At 38.8% G+C, this 21,240-nt stretch overlaps 1 protein-coding gene across 2 annotated transcripts in view; it reads left to right on the forward strand.

The window, feature by feature from the left end:
* Positions 1-21,240, forward strand: part of TRIM44 (TRIM family member 44) — a 108,695-nt gene that overhangs the window by 39,324 nt on the left and 48,131 nt on the right. For both annotated transcript variants that reach the window (XM_045808499.2, XM_045808500.2), the window contains exons 3-4: positions 3,708-3,947; positions 15,889-15,908. In XM_045808499.2, the coding sequence (XP_045664455.2) occupies positions 3,708-3,947; positions 15,889-15,908 (260 nt within the window). The remainder of the gene's footprint in view (positions 1-3,707; positions 3,948-15,888; positions 15,909-21,240) is intronic.

Below are 21,240 nucleotides of genomic sequence, written 5' to 3' on the forward strand. Positions count from 1 at the left end.
TTTTTTTTTTTAATAATCTGCCTATAATAGAAAACTAAATAAAACTTTGGTTTCCTACAAGCCAGCTAGCTAGGAGTTAATGGATTGCAACCTATGTCAAGCATATTGAATGGTGTTGTTTTTAAGTACAAGCTCTTAATTCAAGGTTTTATGTGTTTAATTATGTATGTGTAAAGTGCCAGTCTGTACGCCTCTTGGGTGCAGCCCAGCTTGGAAATATTAACTACAAGAGCATATAGAAAGTAGCATGGGATGAAACTTAACTCTTCAGATATGCATCCTTTATCCCAAGATTTACTTGGGGGGGAAAACATCTCGTGGGGATAATAACAGAGCTGCCTATTGACCAAGGAAATATCTCAATTAAGAAGAAATAAGTTTGAAGAACCTGAAGCAGGCAGAGCAGGCAGAAGGGCATCAGAACAGGCAATATATTGTAGCACGAAGTATGCTGGACTGGACCAAAGGAAAGCTGATTTCTAAGCTTGGACTTTATTACTGCACATGTGTTTGTGTGTGTGTGTGTGTGTGTGTGTGTGTGTGTGACCTATAAAACGAGGAGGCTGGACTCAGCTCTAACGAGAACAGTCAGATCTTCACTAGTTAGTTAGGACTATTCACAAATAAGCCGCCCAGTTTTTCAAATTACAATGCTATGTTTAAGTAATTTTAGTAAAATTCTATGTTTAAGTAATAACATAGATTTTCACCCTAATGCAACAATAACAAAGATATATCAACTGGCTTGTAGCCTAGGGCTTTAAAGTTTCAACAGCTTAGGGGCCGGTTGACCAAAGGGAGGAAACTCCTATTAGGGTTTCATTTGTGTAGAGGACCCAGGTACCGCAGGGGAGATTCTGCTGGAGACCACTACTGGTGCCCTAGAAATCACTTCGAGGAGGAGGGGGAGATTTTTCTTTTAACCAGAGTAGTTCTACTTTCGGTTCTGTTATGTTTTAGGGTTCTATATTAAAATTTTGTTTAGGGTAAGTGAAGTTCTGTGGCTCTAAAAAAGCTTAACAATGCCAGTTTCATTGTTCTGTGATACACCCAGCCTTCTCTTCTCTGCACATGAAGAATTTTCTTTTTATTAACACTATATGTAATACAGTGAGGAGTATGAGACTGTCACTCTCACCTTTGAGGTGAGGTAGGATAAAGGCTGAAGAAATTCTAAGAAACCAATGCAGAAATGATGTCAGTGGCTCTCAGGTAGCAGGGGCTGATGGAAAGGGTCTGCTGCTTTTGGAGAACTGTGCAGTTTGTAGCAGAATGGAGTTTTGATGGCAAGGAGGTGAAATGAAACTTGAAAGGGAATTTTGAAAGCCTTTTCACTCCTGTCATTGGTAGGGGTCCTTTCTCCACAGTACCCAGCCTACTGTATTGCCAGGTCCCCCAGGGAGTCTTTCCTTTGGCCTCTGAATTTGAATGGATACTATGACCCAGAAATTTGTTCTTAGCATTTTGAACTAGGTTGTGGAATACCTGTTTGTTGATTAGTAGAGAACTGGGGGGGGGGGGGGGTGAAAATGATAAAGGTTTTATAGAGTAGATTACTCTGCCTTCGGTTCTTATTTGTGGCCTGATCTGTACAAAATAAAGGTTGAGAAACCTATGTAAAACCATGGAAAATAGAGAATTTGATTGTTTTTTGTTTTAAGCCCCATGATTTAGTCACCTAGTGCAGTCAGGCCACACCTTTCCTGACTGATGTCTGCTTCTGAGCTGAACCACAAGTGTATGTGAGGGCTAGTAAAATAAGTTGTGAGTCAGTTTTTATTGTGTTCTCCATTTTTAGTCACTTGTAACTGTTAAAGAGATTTTCTCAGGCATTCAGAAAAGTTTATCTCTTGGCTAAAACTTCCTAGGTTTAATCTCTAAGAGAAGGTCTTAGGTCTTTATAAGACCTAATTTATTTCAAGGTTCGAGATCCATTCATAAAAGGTCATCATAAAGCATAACAGCCTTGAAATAAACACACTAAAAATAAAAAGGAATTACATAAATAAACACAAATCACAGTTCTCAATCTGATACAGAATTTGCAGGGACATTAATAACATTTAACACTCCCCCTCCCCTTCTCTTTCACACCAGGGAGAGTACCTGCAGAGAGTATAATGAATTCCTGAGGGCTTATGTCACTTAGTCACTTGATGTGTGAACAGAGCCGTGTCCTACAGGCCTTATTTTGTATGGACGTTCTTACGGCAGTGTTACAAAAGCTGCTGAAAGTATCAAGCCTCTTTCAGTTTTTAAGAGACTAATAAAAATGGACCCATCTTCCCCTCTTCTTTAGACTTTCTCTTCCTCAGTCTCCTTTTTAGGTTTTCCCACTTTGGCTTTCCTTCTCGGGGACTGTTCTAGTGAATAAAACACCAGACTGGGAGCAGGAAGATCGGTGTCCCCTGCATCTTCTGCAGGTGTCCTGCAGCTGTGGCTGTTCCCTTATCTGTCAAAGAAAGGGATTCACCTAGGTGACAGCTACTTTCTCCTTCAGCTCTAAAATTCTTGTTTGGCCTTTCTCCTCTGTCCACTGCTCTCTGTTTTCCCTTTACCATACCATTGTTATTCACTGTGCAGAATTGTTTGAAAATATCCCTAAAATGCACATAGTTGTGAGGAAGCATCAGTAAGTGTAGTTACTGGTAAGATACAGAATTTAGAAGTTCTTATTTTGGTAGTTTCTCACTTTGTTTCCCTTATGCCCCAGCCAAATATAGCCTGCAGCCATATTTTATTTGATCTGCCAGTGGTTGCTACAAAATATGTCAATAATATATTTTTACTCATCAGTGAATAAATAGGCTTGGCATGGTCTAATATTGGTGAAGGTATAAAGAAATGCCTACTTTCCCACATTGTTGTGGGAATGTAATTAGTATATCTTTTTTGGAGGGTAGTTTGGCTGTATTAGTCCATATTTTTGGAGTATATAATAAATTGACTCAGTGACTCCAAAAGTCTCTAAAAAAACTCATATGCGAATATTAAGAGATATATCCAAGGATGTTCATTACTGTGTTGTTTGTAATAGCAAAAATTTGGAAATATCCTGTATTTCCATTAAGAGGGGAAATATTTAATGGGTATGTTTATCTTTATATATATAAATATTCATATTTGTATATATCCACATCATACACACTTTAAAAATAATATAATGAATGAAGTAGATCTGTATGTACTAACGTATTTTAAATAGAAAAGCAAGACCCAGAACCAAATGTTCACTATGACCCATTTATATAAAAACAACATAATTGTCTGTATACATATATGTGTGTAACTAGATAGAAAAATGGCTGAAAGGTAAATACCAAACTGTTAGTAGTAATTACCCTCCAAACAGAAAAATGGTATCCAGATGGAGAGAGAAGAGGAATTTCATTTTTTACGATTTACACTCACCTATTGTTAAAAAGTAATCAGGTATTGCTGGTGTAAAAATGAACAAAAGGAAGAGCAAAAAGGGAAGGATGAGGAATTACTTCCTAAAGACTAAAAAAGGCAAAAGGATTACTAAGAAATTCATCAACAATATTATGGGAACATTGTTTAGACAATATTCCCAAAATTTCAGGACCACATAGGAACCATGGTTGGTTTATATTTTGGCCAGGGCTGCAAAGCACTTACAGTAGCAGCTCTATCCTTCCATTCTTTGTATGTCCAGCTTATTATTTTTACTTGTCTGTGTTCTGCAGGTAACCCGGGACCAGATGAAGGTGTTTATACAGCAGGAATTTAAGAAAGTTCAGAAAGTGATTGCTGATGAGGAGCAAAAGGCCCTTCATCTAGTGGACATCCAGGAAGCAATGGCCACCGCTCATGTGACTGAGATACTGGCAGACATCCAGTCCCACATGGACAGGTTGATGACTCAGATGGCCCAAGCCAAGGAACAACTTGATACCTCTAATGAATCAGCTGAGCCAAAGGCAGAGGTAAAGGAGAATGCCTACAATTATTAGTAGCTGGAGAAATAGGAGGAAATTGACTGCTGTGTACATTAGCTCTGGAAATTCTCTTTTGTGGTCCCTAAACATGAATGAGTTGAAAGCTTAGAGTATAGGTATTTATTTATTTATTTATTTATTTATTTATTTATTTTATTATTATTTTTTAAGATTTTATTTATTTATTTGATGGAGAGAGAGACAGCCAACGAGAGAGGGAACACAAGCAGGGGGAGTGGGAGAGGAAGAAGCAGGCTCCCAGCAGAGCAGGGAGCCCGATGTGGGGCTTGATCCCAGAACACCGGGATCACTCCCTGAGCCGAAGGCAGACGCTTAATGACTGAGCCACCCAAGCGCCCCAGGGTATGGGTATTTAGACTGGTGTGTAAACCAGTGTGGAAGTATTGGCTTCGAGGGCCTGCACCCAGCAGTTGGGCCTGGCAGAATATTCGTCTACCATGACTTAAAGGAGTATAGTCAGTAGGACAAACACTAATCACAGCTAAGGAGGGAAGCCAGAAATCAGAGCCAGAGAAGAAGGTAATTGACAGATTCCAAGTTGTGAAATGAGCCTATAAATAAAGTCATCATAGGGATGAGAACAGGGTGAATGAGAATGTCAGGAAGTGGAGCATAAAGCAGGCCAGAATGAAAGGTTTTGGACTGATACTGTGAGTAGTGAAAAGGTGCCTCAGCCTGGCTTTTAGATGGAGCCAACTGCATAAATTGGGGGCATAACTCTTAGATTAAAGGAGGCATGTGTGGCACTGGAAGGATCAAAAAGGGTGTGAATGAATGACACAAGGTAAATGTTGAATCACTAAAAATGGGAGTCTTTGTATTCATTGTTATTTCATAACAGGAAAAAAGGTCTTAAGCATTTTACCAAACAACATATTCAGGCATTTAGAATATAATTCTAAAATAAAATTTAAGATAGCCACTTAAAAAAATGTTCTAGAACTTATATTTCAGCCACTGGGGAAAGGCTTTTGTTCATAAGGTTTCATAGTGTTGTGTTGAAAATTCTGGTCAAGCTTATGCCAGAAGGATAGGCCTCTCTAGAAGAAAACCTAGGGGAGTCCTATGGACTCTCCAGGCCTGCTACCGACTCACTGAGCTTACTACTTAGCTAGCAGTCTTGCCTTGGCCCAGGAGAGCCTGGACACAGAATAACTGAGCAGATGGAAGAGCCAGGTTATCATTCAGGAGGCAGGTATTGTCCGAGCCATCCTGACAGAAAATGTCAGAGACCATTGGACAGTTATCTGCTTCACTCATCCAAGGTTCTTGATTAATTTTCATCAGTGTGTGAAAAGAATAGAATAAGTCTTGTTCTTTTCATTGTATCCTCTGCAGAATTAAAGTATGTGCCTAAATAAGTTTCTAGATAGGCAAGAGAGCACTTTATATTCATCATTTCATTTAACCCCTATATCAGCATTCATTATCTCTGTTTTACAGATGGGATATTGAGATGCAGAGAACTGCAGAGATGCTGAACCAGTGTCACTTAGTTAGTAGAAAACGGAGCCAGGATTCAGACTGAAGTCTGTCCTATCCCAATGCCTGTGTGTTTTCCCTACTGTGTGCTGTATGCCAAGTGTCTCATTTGTATATGTGGGGAAAATGAAGAGAATCAGTGCCCTAGAGAGCTTTGCATTCCTAAGACCTTTTTTTTTTTTTTTAAAGATTTTTCATTTATTTATCTTTGTGAGAAAGAGAGCACGAGAGAGCATGAATGAGGGGAGGAGCAGAGGGAGAAGCAGGGAGCCTGATGCAGGACCTGATCCCAGGACCCTGGGATCATGATCTGAGCCCAAGGCAGACACTTAACTGACTGAGCCACCCAGGTGCTCTCCTGAGACTTTTTATAGTGTGGAGGTGGTCACTTTGTGTCTTAAACAAAAAATTCAACCAGAGTTGACTTAAGGGATCCCACAGATCGAAACCCCACATTTATTCTGTGTGTTGATTGGGTTATTTTTCAAAAATAAAGATTTATTTTTGAGAGATAACCCCCTCCCTTTTATTTTCATTTCAAGTAATGATTTGAGTCCCTCCCCATTATTAACTGTCCTTTAACCACTTCAGCTGCTCAGCTGCGCTATGCTTGTTAACTCTGATAGAATTACTCCTGGGGATGCAAAAATAACAAGCCCTAAGGACCAGGCTGTGGACAAAATAAGCTATTAAAAACAAAAAGTAGCATTCAGCTGGCTAGAGCTTTTACAAAGAGCTGTTCTCGTCTAATAGCCTCTCGTTCCAGCTAATCTGGTAACTTATTGATCAGAGCAGATCTCCAGTACTTCTCTTTCACTCAGCAGAGAAATTCTTTTCTGCCTTTTGCATGTTATAGATTTTTTTTAATCACCTGCATTTCAGTTTTGGCCAAAAGGTTCTTCCCCCCAACATTTTATTATGAAAATTTTTGAACATACAGCAAAATTGAAAAGATTTTACAGATTACACCCATATACTTCCACCTAGATTCTACCATTAACATTTTAATATACTTGAATCATGATTTATACATAGCCATCTTTCCAGCCTTCCAGTCTTCAATGCATCTTATTTTTTGATGCATTTAAAATCAGACTGCGGCTTCTGATTCTGAACAAGATGGAGTAAACATATTTCACTTTATTACTTCTAATCACAGCAAAAATTCCTGGATAAAATATTTGTTTGTTTGTTTTTAAAATATTTTCTTTATTTGAGAGAGAGGAAGAGCATGAGCAGGAGGAGGGGCAGAAGGAGAGGGAGAAGCAGACTCCCAACTGACCTGGAAGCCTGACGCAGGGTTCGATCCCAGGACCCTGATCGTTACCTGAGCTGAAGTCAGATGCTTAACCAGGGTGCCACCCAGGTGCCCCTGGACAAAATATTTAAGTCACTTAACTAGAAGACTCTCAAAAGTGAGAAAAGATGGTCCCGATCAGGGATCTTGGGATTTGAGGAACTACATGGCAATGAGTTCCCTGGGATTTTTCTTGCTTCCTATATATCCTGGCCTGGGTTCCTTGCAAACTGGAAACCATAATGAACACAGGCGGAAAGAAAATCTCCAAGAAAAGCCTGCTGTCTGTAGCCAAAGGACTAGGAAAAGGACAGTTCAGCTATAGAGAAACCTTTTGACCAATTCTGCCTATTCTGGAGACACATACCATGAATAAAGCTGTACCTCTTCCCAGCCCAGTTGGCACTGCAGTAGTGGAGCCAGTGGGGTGGAAACCTATTTTTTTGTCCTCTCCTGCAGTAATGAGTTATTATTCCTTTCCCCTGGAGCCTTTAGGTAAAAATCTGACTACTGCCATCACCCCTGACCCTCTCAGTAGTCAGTGGTGCCTATCTCCCCTGGAGCCTATAGGTAAAGCTCTTACTTCTACCCCTGCCCTGCAGTATCAGGAAGGAAATAGTATCCCTCCCCTTTGGAGACTGTAGATGGAGCTCTAACTCCTCCCTCCCACTCCTACATTAACTAGGCAATATACCTCCCCAGCTGGGTCAGTGGGTAGAACCTTATCTTCCACTCTTATCCTATAGTAATGGATTGGTACCCCTCCTCCTCCCCAGCCAGCACTGTGGAGATGATAGCATGGAGTTTTGTCATCTGAGGGGGGGCAGATCAGAAGAGCACTGCAGAATCTTTTAAACTAAATTGATATTTGAACCACAGTCCACAAACCTGATCCAGGACATATGTTCTGTTTCTTTCTTCTTCTTCTTCTTTTTTTTTTAATCATAATTTGTATTTTTATTTTCATTTTATTTATTTATTTTAAATTGACGTATAGCCGACACACAGTGTTCCATTAATGTAATAGAACATGTGTTCTGAATTTAAATAGGCTGACTTCCTGCTAGAATAGAAGATTTAAATAGGAACCAGATTCTTAAATACTCAAAATGTTTAGGATACAGTCCCAAATCAGTCATTATACCAAGAACCAATAAATCTCAACTCTAATGAGAAAAGACAATCTAACAAGAAAAGATGCCACCACCAAGATGACACAGAGTATAGAATTACCAGACAAGGATTTTAAAGCTACTGTTTTGAAAATGACTTAGTGAGCAATAACAAACTCTGGCAACAAATGAAAAATAAAAAGTCTCAGCAAAGAAATAGAAGATATAAAGAAGGACCCAATGAAAATTTTAGAACTGAAAAATACAATAACCGACATAAAAGATTTACTGGATTGGCTCAGTGGCATATTGGAGATAAGAGAAGAAAGAATTGGTGAATTTGTAGATACAGATCCAATCTGAACAACCAAGAAAAAAAAGATTGAAAACTAATTAAAACTGAGTCTTAGGGACCTGTGGGACAATAAAGAAAGATCTAACGTACATGTCACCCATGTCCAGTAGGGGAAGAAAAGGATTGCTGTGCTGAAAAAATTGAAGAAATAATGGCTCAAAACTTCTAAAATTTGGTTGAAAGAAATAAACCTAGAGATTTAAGAAGTTGAGTGAACCCAAGCAAGATAAATTCTAAGAAATCCATACCTAGACACATCAAAATCAAAGTATGAAAAGGAAGGACAAAGAAAAAAATCTTGAAAGCAAAGTAGCCAGAGAAAAATGACACAATTAGCTATGGGGACAATAATTAGAATGAATATAGTATATATAAGATATTTGCTCTATATCTATTGAAATTATTATGTGGGTTTTTTTTCCATTATTTTATTGTAATGGCTGATTATATTGGTTAATTTTACAATACTAAATCAACCTTGCATTCTTGAGATAAACTCCCACTTCATCATTATATATAATCTGGTTCAATTCATTAATTTTTTATATTTTTAAAAAAGATTTATTTATTTGAGAGAGAGCAGAGAGACAGAGCACAAGGTGGGGGACAGGGAGAGGGAGAGGAAGAAGCAGACTCCCTGATGAGCAGGGTGCCCACTCCATCCCAGGACTCTGGGATCATGACCTGAGCCGAAGGTAGGTGCTTAACCGACTGAGCCACCCAGGTGCCCCTCGATTCCTTAAGTTTTTAAAAAGATTTTTGGGTCTGTGTTCAATGAGGGATATTCATCTGTAGTTTGATATTTTTATAACATCATTGTCAGGCTTTGGTATTAGGGTTAGCTGGCTTTGGAAAATAAGCTGAGAAGTATTCCCTCCTTATCTGTTTTCTGAAAGTTTATATACAATTGGTGTTGTTTCTCCTTTAAATATTTGGTAGTACTTATCAACAAAATCGTCTGCCCTGAAGTTTCTTAATGTGAAGGTTTTTGGTAACCAATTTAATTTCTTTAATATAGAGCTATTCAAATTTTGTTTGATCTTATGTTTATTTAAATTTTAATTTGTGTTGTATTTAAATTGTGTTATTTGTTTAAATTTGTGTTGTAATTTTCAAAGAATTTGTTTTCATTTAAGTTATACTTTTTAGTGTAAAGTTGTTCACACTGTTTTGTTGTGATTTTTAAACTGTCTGTAGCATCTGGAATGATAACCCATCTTTCATTTCTGATACTGAAAATTTGTGATTTTCTCCCTTTTTTCCTTCACAGTCTAATTACTATTTTATTATTTTTGTTATTCTTAAAGAACTTCTTGATTTGCTAATGTTATTCTTTGTTTTCCATTTTGCTTATATGTGCTCTTATTTCCTTTTTTCTGCTTATTTTGAGTTTACTTGTTCTTTTTTTCTAGTTTGTAGATCATTGATTTTACTACTTTTTTTATGTCTGCTTTCAAAGCCATACTTTTCTCTCTAAGCACTGCTTTAGTTGAATCCTGAACTTTGGTGATGTTTTATTTTCACTGTCATTTTCAGTTTGAAATATTATTCATTTGCTTTGTGATTTTTTTCTCTTTACTCATTGATTATTTATAAGTGTCTTGTTTAGTTTCCAAATATTAGAGATTTTCCTACATGTCATACTGTTATTCATTTCTAATTTTTTCCATTGTGATCAGAGAACATGTTTTGAATAGTTTCAAGCCATAACATTTATTGAGATTTGTTTTATGGCCCAGCATATGGTCTATCTTGGTGAATGTGTATGTGCAGCTATTTTATAGTTTGAGGTGTTAGTGTTCTATTAAATATCAATTAGGTATTCAAATAACTTATGTTTTTAGTGATTTTTGTGTCTAGTTCTATCAACTGATGAGAGGGGTTAAATTTCTAAGGATGATTAAGGAATTATTTATCTCTCCCTTTAATTCTGTCAACTTCAGATATCTTAAAAGTCTCTTAAAGCAAATATGTACTTATGATTGTTATGTCTTCCTGATGAACTGACCCTTTTATCATTATGAAAGTCCCTCTTTTTCTCTGATAATACTATTTGTCTTCATGTCTATTGTATCTAACGTTAGTAGAGCCAATCTAGTCTTATGCTTACTGTTCTCATGGTACGTCCCCCTCAATTTGTTTTTGGTCTATCTATTGTTAAAGTGTGTGTCTCCTAGGCAACATATGGCTGGGTTCTTATTATCTTTTATCCATTCTGATAATCTCTGCCTTTTAATTGAAGTGTGTAGTCCATTAACATTTAATGTTATTATTAATATGGTTAAATTGAGGTCAGCCATTTTATGATTTGTTTTCTGTTTGTCCCTCTATTTCTACTCCTCTTGTCTTTTCCTGCCTTCTTTTAGACTTTTGAAACAGCTATTTGAATTCCATTTTAATATATTTTTTGGCCTTTTAGCTCTATTGCTTTGTTCTTATTTTGTAATGGTGTCTATGTGGATCATAATATATATATATGTAATATGTAATATACATATAGATCCTTAAATTTTCTGTCTACTTAAAATTAATATAGTACCACTCCACATAAAATGTAGGTACCTTGAGTGGCACCTGGGTGGCTCAGTCAATTAAGCGTCTGCCTTCCGCTCAGGTCATGATGCTGGAGTCCTGGGGTCAAGTCCCACCTCGGGCTCCCTGCTCGGTGGGGAATCTGCTTCTCCCTCTGCCCTTTACCCTACTTGTGCCTCTCCTCTTTCTCTCTCTCTCAAATAAATAAATAAAATCTTTTTAAAAAATATAGATACCTCGAAACTATATAGGCCAATTAATACTCTTTTTATGCCCTTTATATTATAGTTGTCAAGTAGAAAACCTGCATATGTTATAAACACTGCAAGACAGTTATAATTTTAAACAATCATATGCTTCTAAAGAAGTTAAGGAAAGTATAATCATAATTTTATATCTGTGCGTGTATATATATATAGTTTTTAAGCAAGTTTGTGATAATAGTTGCGTAACTGTAAATTTAAAATCATGGAATATACACTTAAGACAGGTAATTTTATGATATTATAAATTATACCCCAGTAAAGCTGCTAAAAACAAAAAATTGTAAATAGTCCACCTGCTCAAGTGCTATTTGCCTTTGATTTATGAAAGTCATTTTAAAACTAGTCCATTAACACAATGTGTTTGTTTTAAGAGATCTTCAGTACAGATGAATTTGATTAGGCCAAGTAGAATCACAGAGCTTCTGGTTGAAGAAGTCCAGAGATTACAAGGTTTCCTGGTGACATTTCATTTTAAAAATGTGTTTCTAATAAATCTTTGTGGGTCCTCTTACAGAATATAGCGTACAGGAGGAGTCTCAGTACCCTTCCCACAGTGAACGGTTCCACGTTCTGGCATAATGAGATGTGGTCTTTCCCGTCTTCAAATAACTAAATAAAGTTATTTCCTTCTTACTCATTATGGAATATTAAAAACTTATAGACAGAGCAGAAAGTAAACACACTAAATTGATGGTTATCATTGGGGTATTTTTTCTTTTTTTTTCCTGTTTTGTGTATGTGTTTTGTTTTTTCCCCAACTTTATTGAGATAAAATAGACTATATGTTAAGTTTAAGGTGTACAGTGTGGTGATTTTGATATACATATATACTGCAAAATGATTACCATAGTAAGGTTAGTTAATATCTTCAGCCCCTCGTGCTATTTTTTCTTAACACTGTATTTTAAATCTTCCTCCTGTTACCATAAATTCTTCATAAACATTATGTTTGAGTCCTGAATCAATGATACAAACTTAACTTTTATGTAATTTTAAGTTATTTCCAACTTCCTTGCTGCCATTTAGTACATTACGGTGCATGCTTTTGTTTATAAATCATAAGTAATTACTGAGTCAAAGAGACTTTTTTAGGCTCTCGTACATATTTGTAAACTGTAACAGAACAGTTACATTAGTGTACATTTTTATCACCCGTTTCGACAGTCTCTCATTTTTTTGCCTGAATTTTATAAACTTCTTTGCCAAAGTCAAACACTAAAAAATGGTGTCTTTATTTTTATTTGCATGTCATGATTACTTCCATCTTTGTCCAGTTTTGAGAGAAGAGAACTGAACTACGTGAGAGTATTTTAGAAAAAGTTCAAATGAGGAAATCATTAAAAATGCTACATGCATACCCTAAACATTTATTTTAAACTTGAAATATATGTCTGTATATTTCTTTGATTTTTGACTCAAGGCCTTTGAGAATACAGGTTTGCCACTTGGAGGGAATGTTATGTTTCTGGCATAAACCACATCCATACTGCACTGTTTGTAAGGTCCAATTTCAGGATAACATTCCAAGCAAGCTGAATGTGGAATCCTAGACTTTTGTGCTTTATTTTTTCTAATATTTTGCATGTGTCTCATCTACATCAAAGTTGACAGTTTTAAGTAACTGCTCTTTATTGAATCCTTTGGAAGCATCCAGCTTAGTTATCATGGAAGCAGTGGTTCCCTTTTGCATTCACTTTTTGTTATTTAATAAAATATGTTGTCATAATTACAAGTTCAACTGATTTAAACAGCCTTAGGAACAAAATTATTTGATTCTTGGTGAGCAGACATTTCCACTGGTGGAAGTAGAAACAAGGTGGTAAGGTACATTCTAGAATGTAGCCTACCAGCCAAGAGCATTGAGGATATTTGATGGAGGGATTTGGGAGCATTGCTTAACCTGACAAGTCATTTAAATAGAAGCTGGTGTTTAGCAAACTTTCAGTTCTAATATTCTCTGAAACCAAGATTCACTTGTAATGGGGGGTAGAAATTAATCTTAGATCCTACTTTTATCTTGCCTTCCCTCCTTTCCATTTTTGAATAATTATTATGTGGCTTGTGCTGTGTAAGGTGTTGCGAATAAAGAGATTAACAATACACAGCTTCTCTTCTCAAGGAGTTGAAATCCAAAGAGGGAGACACTGTATGGTGTCATCATTTGGTTTTCTGCTGTAAGTACCAGCCCAAGAGTTTGAGCCATACAAATGTGGAGGACAGAATAGGATTACTCCACTCAGTCTGTCAGTGGGAAAAAATGTCCAAGTGAGGCTTGATCTTCAGGAATGGATAGGAATTAGCTTAGGCTTTCAGAATAGGAGGGAATAGCATGCACATCTTTTACAAGGAAGATAGCAATCTTCTGAGTGTCTGCTGACCTCTTCAGAATTGCCATATGTACGTGTGTGTGTTCATTCATGTATTCATTCAACAGTTGAAACTCTTACCCTGGTCTTCCCCCATGCTCTGTGGTAGTGATTATTGCTTCTGAACAGCCACCTGTCTATAAGCTGCAGAAATGGGTGTCTTGTGTCCCATCTTCTCTGTCCTTCCTCACTCTCCCTAGTGATGTTAAAGTACAATAATGAGCACCATTTGTCAAACACTTACAATGTACCAGACATTTGCTTAGTGTTTTACATATTTTCTCATTTATTTTAATCTGTACAGCCACCCTGCAAGGTAAGAATCAGGAGCTCCATGTGTCAATCAGGAAACGGAACCTTGGAAAAGTTAAGGCAAATTGCCAAAAGCTTTACTGTTAGAGTTGATGAATGTAAATTTGAAGCCATGTTTCTCTAAGTCAGAAAGTCCATCTCTTAACCACTGTGGCAAGATACACAGTCATGAGGACTCACTCTAAATCATGGGATAAAGTTTGGATACTTTTTTTCCGTAAGATTCTCCTAGACAATTATGTTTGAACATCCAAAGATAATTGAAAACTTGTGTTGAGGTTTAATTAAGTCACTGATAGTTGTGTAACTCAAATTTAAATTGTGTGAATTTTTTCTTAGGATATTATAGTTCCCATAAGACATGTCAGTCGGTCAAAATGCAAAGAAAGCTCCCACATCCCTATACCCTTCTTCTACTACTCACCCCGCTTCTCTCATTAGAGTGTGGATGGTTAGTGCCCTGACCAGTATTGCAAAGCCTCAGCAGTCTGCTAAATGCCCTCCAGATCCAACCTCCAGTGTATAATCTGACTTAAATCACCTTTCTGGCTACAACTGTCCCTTTAGGCTTGTGCCCTGGCAATCTCCCTTTACCTCAGTTTTTCTACCAACCCTCCCACCCCACACCACTGCCACCTCCGCCACAACCCTGTCCGAGACACAAACACATCCCCATTCTCTAGTATCATCAAACTCAAAATTCCTTTAACATACATTTTTTTAAATTGCTGTGCATTTGCTCTTGCTAATCCAGTGCCTTCCTACCCATCTTCTGTTGCCAACCTGGGAAAATTCTGCTTATCCCTCAAGTTCCAATATAAATGTCACCTTCTCTGTGAAGCCCTCCCTTCCTCCTTCTCCAGAATAGGCCCTGTTTATCACTTTCCTTCTGACTCTTGAACATTCTGTTTATGTCTTTGGTAGAGCCCTTAGCATAATTCATTTTCTATCCCTTTCTGAGTTTCCCCTGCTCCTGAATGGGAGTTCCTAAGTTAGGTCATTATCTTTTACCCTTAGTGTTCACCTGTAGTAGCTTGTCATACTGAATTGTTACTGGTAGTGATAATTACCTTTATTAAGTGTATCCTGTGTTTTAGGCACTGTGCTTGATGTTTATACATAGTAATTCATTTAATCCTCCTATTCATCCTATGATACAGGGACAGTTATTATCCCCATTTTATGAAGTAGGAAATTAAAGTTAAATGAGGCAAAATAACGTGACCAGGGTAACACAGCAAGTGAGTGATGGAGTCAAGATTTGAACCTAGAGTGTCTGACTCCAGAGTTCATTCTTTATACCGATAGGAACGATCAAATTGATTAAGTACTCTGGGGAGTTATCAACAACTAGGAAATACATTGTCCAAAGGAGTGAGGTCCCTTGGAAAAGGCTTGAAAGTCATTTGAAAAATTTTGTGTGATCACTAGAAGAGAGTCAAAGGACTCTGCTCTGATCACTGGTAAAGTTGGGTTCAGAGCTTGCAGCACCTGGACAGATAACCCTCACACATTGTTTTTGTGGACAATGAATGAGCAAAAGTGAAAAGCCAGTGTTGGACTGATGGATGTTGTAGATCATCAAATGCCAGAGCTCCCCTTTTATAAAGGAGAAGACCAAGGTTCAGATTAATTAATTAACTTGCCCAAGGGCACATAGCTAATAAATAACAGAACTTGGACTAGAATCCCAATTTTCTGAGTCCCAGTTCAGTGGCCTTTTTACCCTATATAGTGTGCCCTATATTAGAGTTGCTATGTTCATGTTTGGAGAGAAAAATGCTAGACCAAGGCAGAAATGAGTCTTTGAAGGAAACAGCGTGATGCTTTTGGAGCTGGTCAGCTTTTGCCCAAGACCTGCCGCTATTTTGGGCTCTCGGTTTGCTCAGAACTAAATACTGCCAGCCGTACAAATAAAAAGGCAAGGCTATTATTTAGGCCTCCTAGGTCTGTGCATTCACTTACCTGCTTGCAAGGGCAAATTATCAGTTGATCTCTGCTGGGCAGTTGGAGCAAAGGATTATATTAGCCCTTGTCTTAGCCCTTGGACATCTGCTGGTTTGTCTCCGTTAAAGTAAATGCACAAGCCTTGCTTTCAGGTTGCGAGAGGAGAGGGAAAAGAAAGAAATCTAAATCTGTCTCTACCGGTGCTGATTTCTAATGCTGTTTCTTTCTGTTTCTTTCAGGGTGACGAGGAAGGACCCAGGTAAGATCACATTATTGCCGCTTGTCTGTTCTCAGAATTGAAGTAGAGTGACATTTGTGGCCTTTTAATGCCCCATGAAATATGGACAGCCAAAGAACAGCACAGAAGAGGGATCAACATCTTAAGCCAGGGCTTCGAAAATCTTATTTTGTAAGACTCCCGTCTCCCTCCCCATCTGTGCCATTTCCTGCCTGTAACCTTCAGATAAAGGTAGACTTTAAAGTATGTAATGACAGTAACTTCCGAATACCTTGTTAAGAAGAGTAGGCACTATATTTGAATGGTAATTAGGCTATCAGGTGGACTGCCTAGATAAACTTTTGCATTGTTCTTTCTTGACTGGAATTGGATTGCTTTTTTTAATGGGCTTTAGATCCAATATTCTTTGTTTCTGACATATAACATCTTTGCGTCTGACTGGAGACACTGATACCGTGAATCCTAGGTCATAGGTATTATGTTTCCTAACTTGGTTTAGGAAAAAAAAAAAAAAGATGCTCCTTTCTGCTTCTGTATCACTACATTTGAAATTTGAAAGTGTATTTCATTATTGCCTCAGCCTTGCAGTAAACCTGGAGTTTGGTTTCCTTACGTTTGCTGTCATGCTGCTCAGTGAGAACAGGCTCTAGGAAGTGCTGCAGCTTTGCCATCCACACAGTCAAGGGTACTGGTACAAAGTAAAATAAAATGTCCAGGTGGGTCCCCTGTGTCACATAGGATCAAGGACTGTTCAGGCTAGGATGTGTCGGAGTGATCATTTAGGCCGCTGCTATTCAAGCTTTAGTTTTAGCAGAAGTGTCCCCCCTTTTTTTCTTCATACAGTTTTATGTAGAACCCCAATATACAAAGAGGTTTTCTGTGGTTAAAGTTGGGGGCCACATCCATTGGTGAACCTTCTCTCTTCAATACAATAGACCCTGAGGGGCTTCTGCAGAAACCTAGGGTTCCAAAGAACTCAATTTGAAAATCACTTATCTAGTTCAAATTTCTCATTGAAAGAAGGTACATGAACTGTTCAAGGTTACCTTACTGGAACCAAAATTCAGTCCTTCTTTGATTTTATTCATAAACCAACAAATAAAGTTTCTTTTTTCCTTCTCCGTCCCCACACCCTCTGCCCACTTCTTGGTGCCAAACATTATCCCACATCTGCATCTCCTGATGCTCTGTCCCTTGGGAACTGTGGTTCTCAGCCTAGATCTAGCTCCTTGTCTACTGTGGCTAAAGCCACAGGTATCCTGCTTTAGAACTAGAGAGCTTCAGGGAATTTCTTCAAACTCATCTTTCAGCTATTCTCAGGTTCAGGCTCGCTCTGAGTTGCAGTTCATTTCTTTCCTCCCTCTCTCCTTCCCTCCACTCCCTCCCTTTCTTTTCTTCTGACCTACTATGTGGCAGGCACTGTGCTATACACTGGGTATACAGTAATAACTAAGACATGGTTCACGTCCTTGAGGGAGAAACCAGCATATCACCGGGCCCTTACACTGTGGGACAAGTCCTATGACTAAGGGAAGTTTAAGCTGCTTTACGAAGGCTCCTAAGTCAGTCTTGGAGGATAAGGGAAGGCTTACCAGAAAAGTTCATATATAAACAGGGCTCTAAAAGATGAGAAGGCAGGCAAAGGAGGAGCAGGGGGCAGCGTTGTTCTAGGTAGAGGGAACAACTTGTGCAAAAGCTCTAGACAAGAGAAGAGTGGAGGAAAGAAAGCAGAATCCAGATCCTTTAGGGTCTTACAGGCCTTCTAAGGTGTTTGAGCTCTGTCTTGCGGGCAACGGGAAAGCGTGAAAGAATTGTGAATGGGAATTAACCTGAATAGATTTGCATTTTTTTAAAAGATTTATTTATTTATTTATTTGACAGAGAGAGAGAGCCAGCGAGAGAAGGAACACAAGCAGGGGGAGTGGGAGAGGAAGAAGTAGGCTCCTAGTGGAGGAGCCTGATGTGGGGCTCGATCCCAGAACGCCAGGATCACGCCCTGAGCTGAAGGCAGACACTTAACGACTGAGCCACCCAGGCGCCCCAGATTTGCATTTTTGAAGTCCCCCCTGCCTGCCTGAATTGGAAGTGGATTAACACTAGAGCATAGGAGACTAGTTAGACTGAAGTAGTGATGATGGGAGCCTAAATCTACATCTTTTCTAGTTATTGACCAGGTTTTCACCATTTTGCACAGACCTTTGGTTTTGACAGACTCTAAATTACCTCCTTGGCACTCCATCTCTCCTACTGTCTAGACTAGCTCTAGCTTCGTAAAATCCAGGCCAAGCAGAGCCCTAGACCTTCTTCCCCAGAAAGAGCGTTCAGACAAGACCAATATAATGAAAGCACCTTAGCAGATGTAATGTGGCTCGGACGAGCCTGATTAGGGTGAACACACTAATTTGTCTTCATGGTTACATGTCAGAGTCACGTTGAGTAGAATACAGGGACCTTAGGAAGAGATTAACTCACTTCAAAGATACTATTTAGAGTAAGATACTGGCTTTAGAGTTTAATTGCAGATACCCTCATGTCATTTTGACAGGATAGTCGTGAAGCGTAGAGTTTCATTACCAGCAACCAAGATGTCAAGTTGTCTCCTTCGAGCTAGGCTGTCCAATCTGTTGGACTGGGACTTGACAGAACTCTCTTTTGGGACATTGAACCCTTTGATACAATGAAGATCATGTTCTGATTTGACAGAAAGAAGAAAACGAAGTCAAATTTTCTTTTTAAACTTTAAATTTATATGTGTTGGTCCCATTCCATTTGTGTTGAACTACCATTTGGCTCAGTTAATTCCAATTAACACTTCAGGGCGGATTGCCTTTGATCTGAAATTCTCTCATTTATGATACACATTTTACCATCTCAATAAGCCAGGCAGAGTTTTGTTCCAGAGGCTTCTGTATTGCTGACAGTATTGAATGAGAGTTTGATGTGTAAGGGAGATAGCAGGGAAGTGTGGGTGTGCCTGCCGGGGATGGAAGAGAACGAATCGGGAGACTCTGTGTCCAGGTCTCTTGGATTATTACCCCTGTGTCTCCCTTGCTGGCATTCTGTCCATTTAGCCACTTGTCCACCATCTGCACAGAAGTCCAGGGAGACTGGGTTCCGGCCACTCCACAAGAACAAAGGGAAATCCCTGTGCTATGGATCCATAATTGTCTGTACTAGAGCTTGTGTCCTCCCTTCCTACCAGCCTCCCTGCCACCTTTCCTCTTTTTGGTTCTGACTCCCCAAGCCATTTGACATGGAACGTCCCAATATTGTGCTGTTGGTCATGTCTATTCCTGGCCCTGAATTTTACTGTGTAGTTGTCCTACTGATTAATAACAATAATCATAGCTATCATTTATTGAGGGTTTACTGTGTACAGTATTTTATATCTATTCTCATGTAAAGCTTGTAGTTATGATGTAGTTATTATCCTACTTGTAAAATGAGGAAATTAATGCTCAGAAAGATTAACTTGCCCTAGATCACAGAGGTAGGATTTGAAGTAGCAGAGGTAGGATTTGAATCTACTCTGGCTTCAGGGTTCATGCCCGTCACTGCTATTTGGACTGTCTGCCCTTATCTGTCCTCATCCACCAGTGCATTTCTCTCTGTGACCCTGAAGGAGAGCCAGGAGGATTCACGCATACTCCTCAGAGGATCGCTTTGCTCTTACTCCTCTAACCTGGGAGGTCTTACTTGCTTTGACATTGAATTGCTAGGGCCTCTGTTTTCTCAAGCTACCTCTCCTCTCCTTAGCCTCTGTCATTTTAAAGGGATATTTCTTCATCTTACCCTCACACAGTGCCCTTTCAGAGTCAGCAGCAAACGGAGTACTTTCAGATGCCCTGGGGAGTGGACAGCCAAGCCTTCCTTTGACCCTGCAGAATTCCCTGCCTGTTGCCCCTGTGTTTGGTGGTTTACTCTTCAAATGCATGCTACAGTTACATAGATGGCAAGGATTCTTGGAGGGCATGGATGAACAGAAATCCTAATGTGTAGAACATGGATATTAACCCCCATGGAGTCATCTTTTAAGAGGGTGTCTTTGAAGCCCAGAGTGATTTTTTTTTTCAAGCAAAAAAAAAAAAAAGCAATTTACACTTTTGGCAGCAATTTTCTGTCTTCTCTGTGCTATTATAGGAGATCTTGTGTTCACTCCCTCACAGATTGGCTCCTCAACTCCTCCCGGAGCCTGCTGAGAAATAAGATATATTCGAGGAGAGGGGGTGGCAGTAAGATCTGCTGCCTTGAAGCTGTTGTAGTGGGAGGAAGTCAGAGAGGAAAGGACCCTGAAACTCCTGTGCTCAGAGGAAAAAGGAGCAAGATCAATATTAAATCTTGATTTGCTATTGAGATTTTCTGTGCTTTTTTTTAACTTAGAGGAAAATGGCTTTTTAATAGTAACAACCATATTTGGGACTTCTGTAGAATTTTTATCATCAGAGCTGGCTCTTATTCAGACAGAAAGCTCCTGCTGAGATCAGTGTGAATCTGACCCATGCTGAGTCTGTGATCAAACAGGCAGCGAGTTCTGAAGGAGTAGGAGCTCAAGGAGAGTCAGCAGACCTACCTTCTATTCTTGGTCTGCCTGAGACTGACTATGTGACCTTGGGCTAGTCATTCAACCTCGTTGTGTCTTTGTAGGCTGTTTTTATTTCCCTGTAAACACTAGCCTATCTTTCCCCTGCTCTCCACCCAGTTTTTTGGGCTAACGTTGTGTGAAGGAGTAGTCTTATATCACATATGGAGTGGAAGGAATCTGCTTATAGATTCTGTAATTTAGTAGATTTTTTTAAAAAATCTTCCCAATTTTGTTTTTTAAAAAATTTTCTTGGGGCTATATATTAGGTACTCCCCCCCCCCCAATAATAACCATGTGTTCTTAGATATGACATTTGTCTTCTTGACAACTTAGTTTGGAAACATAAAAAGGAACTAAGTCAATGATACACTTAGGTTTCTTTTGTCCTCTGATTGCAAATTCCTGGTTTGGTTTTTGCATTGTCTTCATTTCAGAAGACCTAGCTGGAAGCCAAGGAACATGGCTCCGATACTTGTGGCATGGACTGGAGATGTCAGGGCTGTTTATTATACAGAAGTGGGATTCCAACATCTAAGTTGGCCTTCAGCATAGAGAATCTCTTGAGCACACTTCCCTCTTTCAGAACCTGGGCTGACTTTGTTTTCCCCTGCTGATGTCAGCTGTTTATCCTCTCCTCATCCAGACGAAGGATAAAGCTATGTTATGCATGATGCTGCCTATCAATAATCAAAGCAAGGCTCCTTTGCTAAAGTAATTGCTTTTCAGAAATTTACCTGTGAGAGTCACTTTCTTTTTATTCTGTGCATATTA

Source organism: Ursus americanus, chromosome 24 (assembly GCF_024610735.1).
Source record: "Ursus americanus isolate L20-20 chromosome 24, mUrsAme1.1.p, whole genome shotgun sequence".
Taxonomy (NCBI): Eukaryota; Metazoa; Chordata; class Mammalia; order Carnivora; family Ursidae; genus Ursus; species Ursus americanus.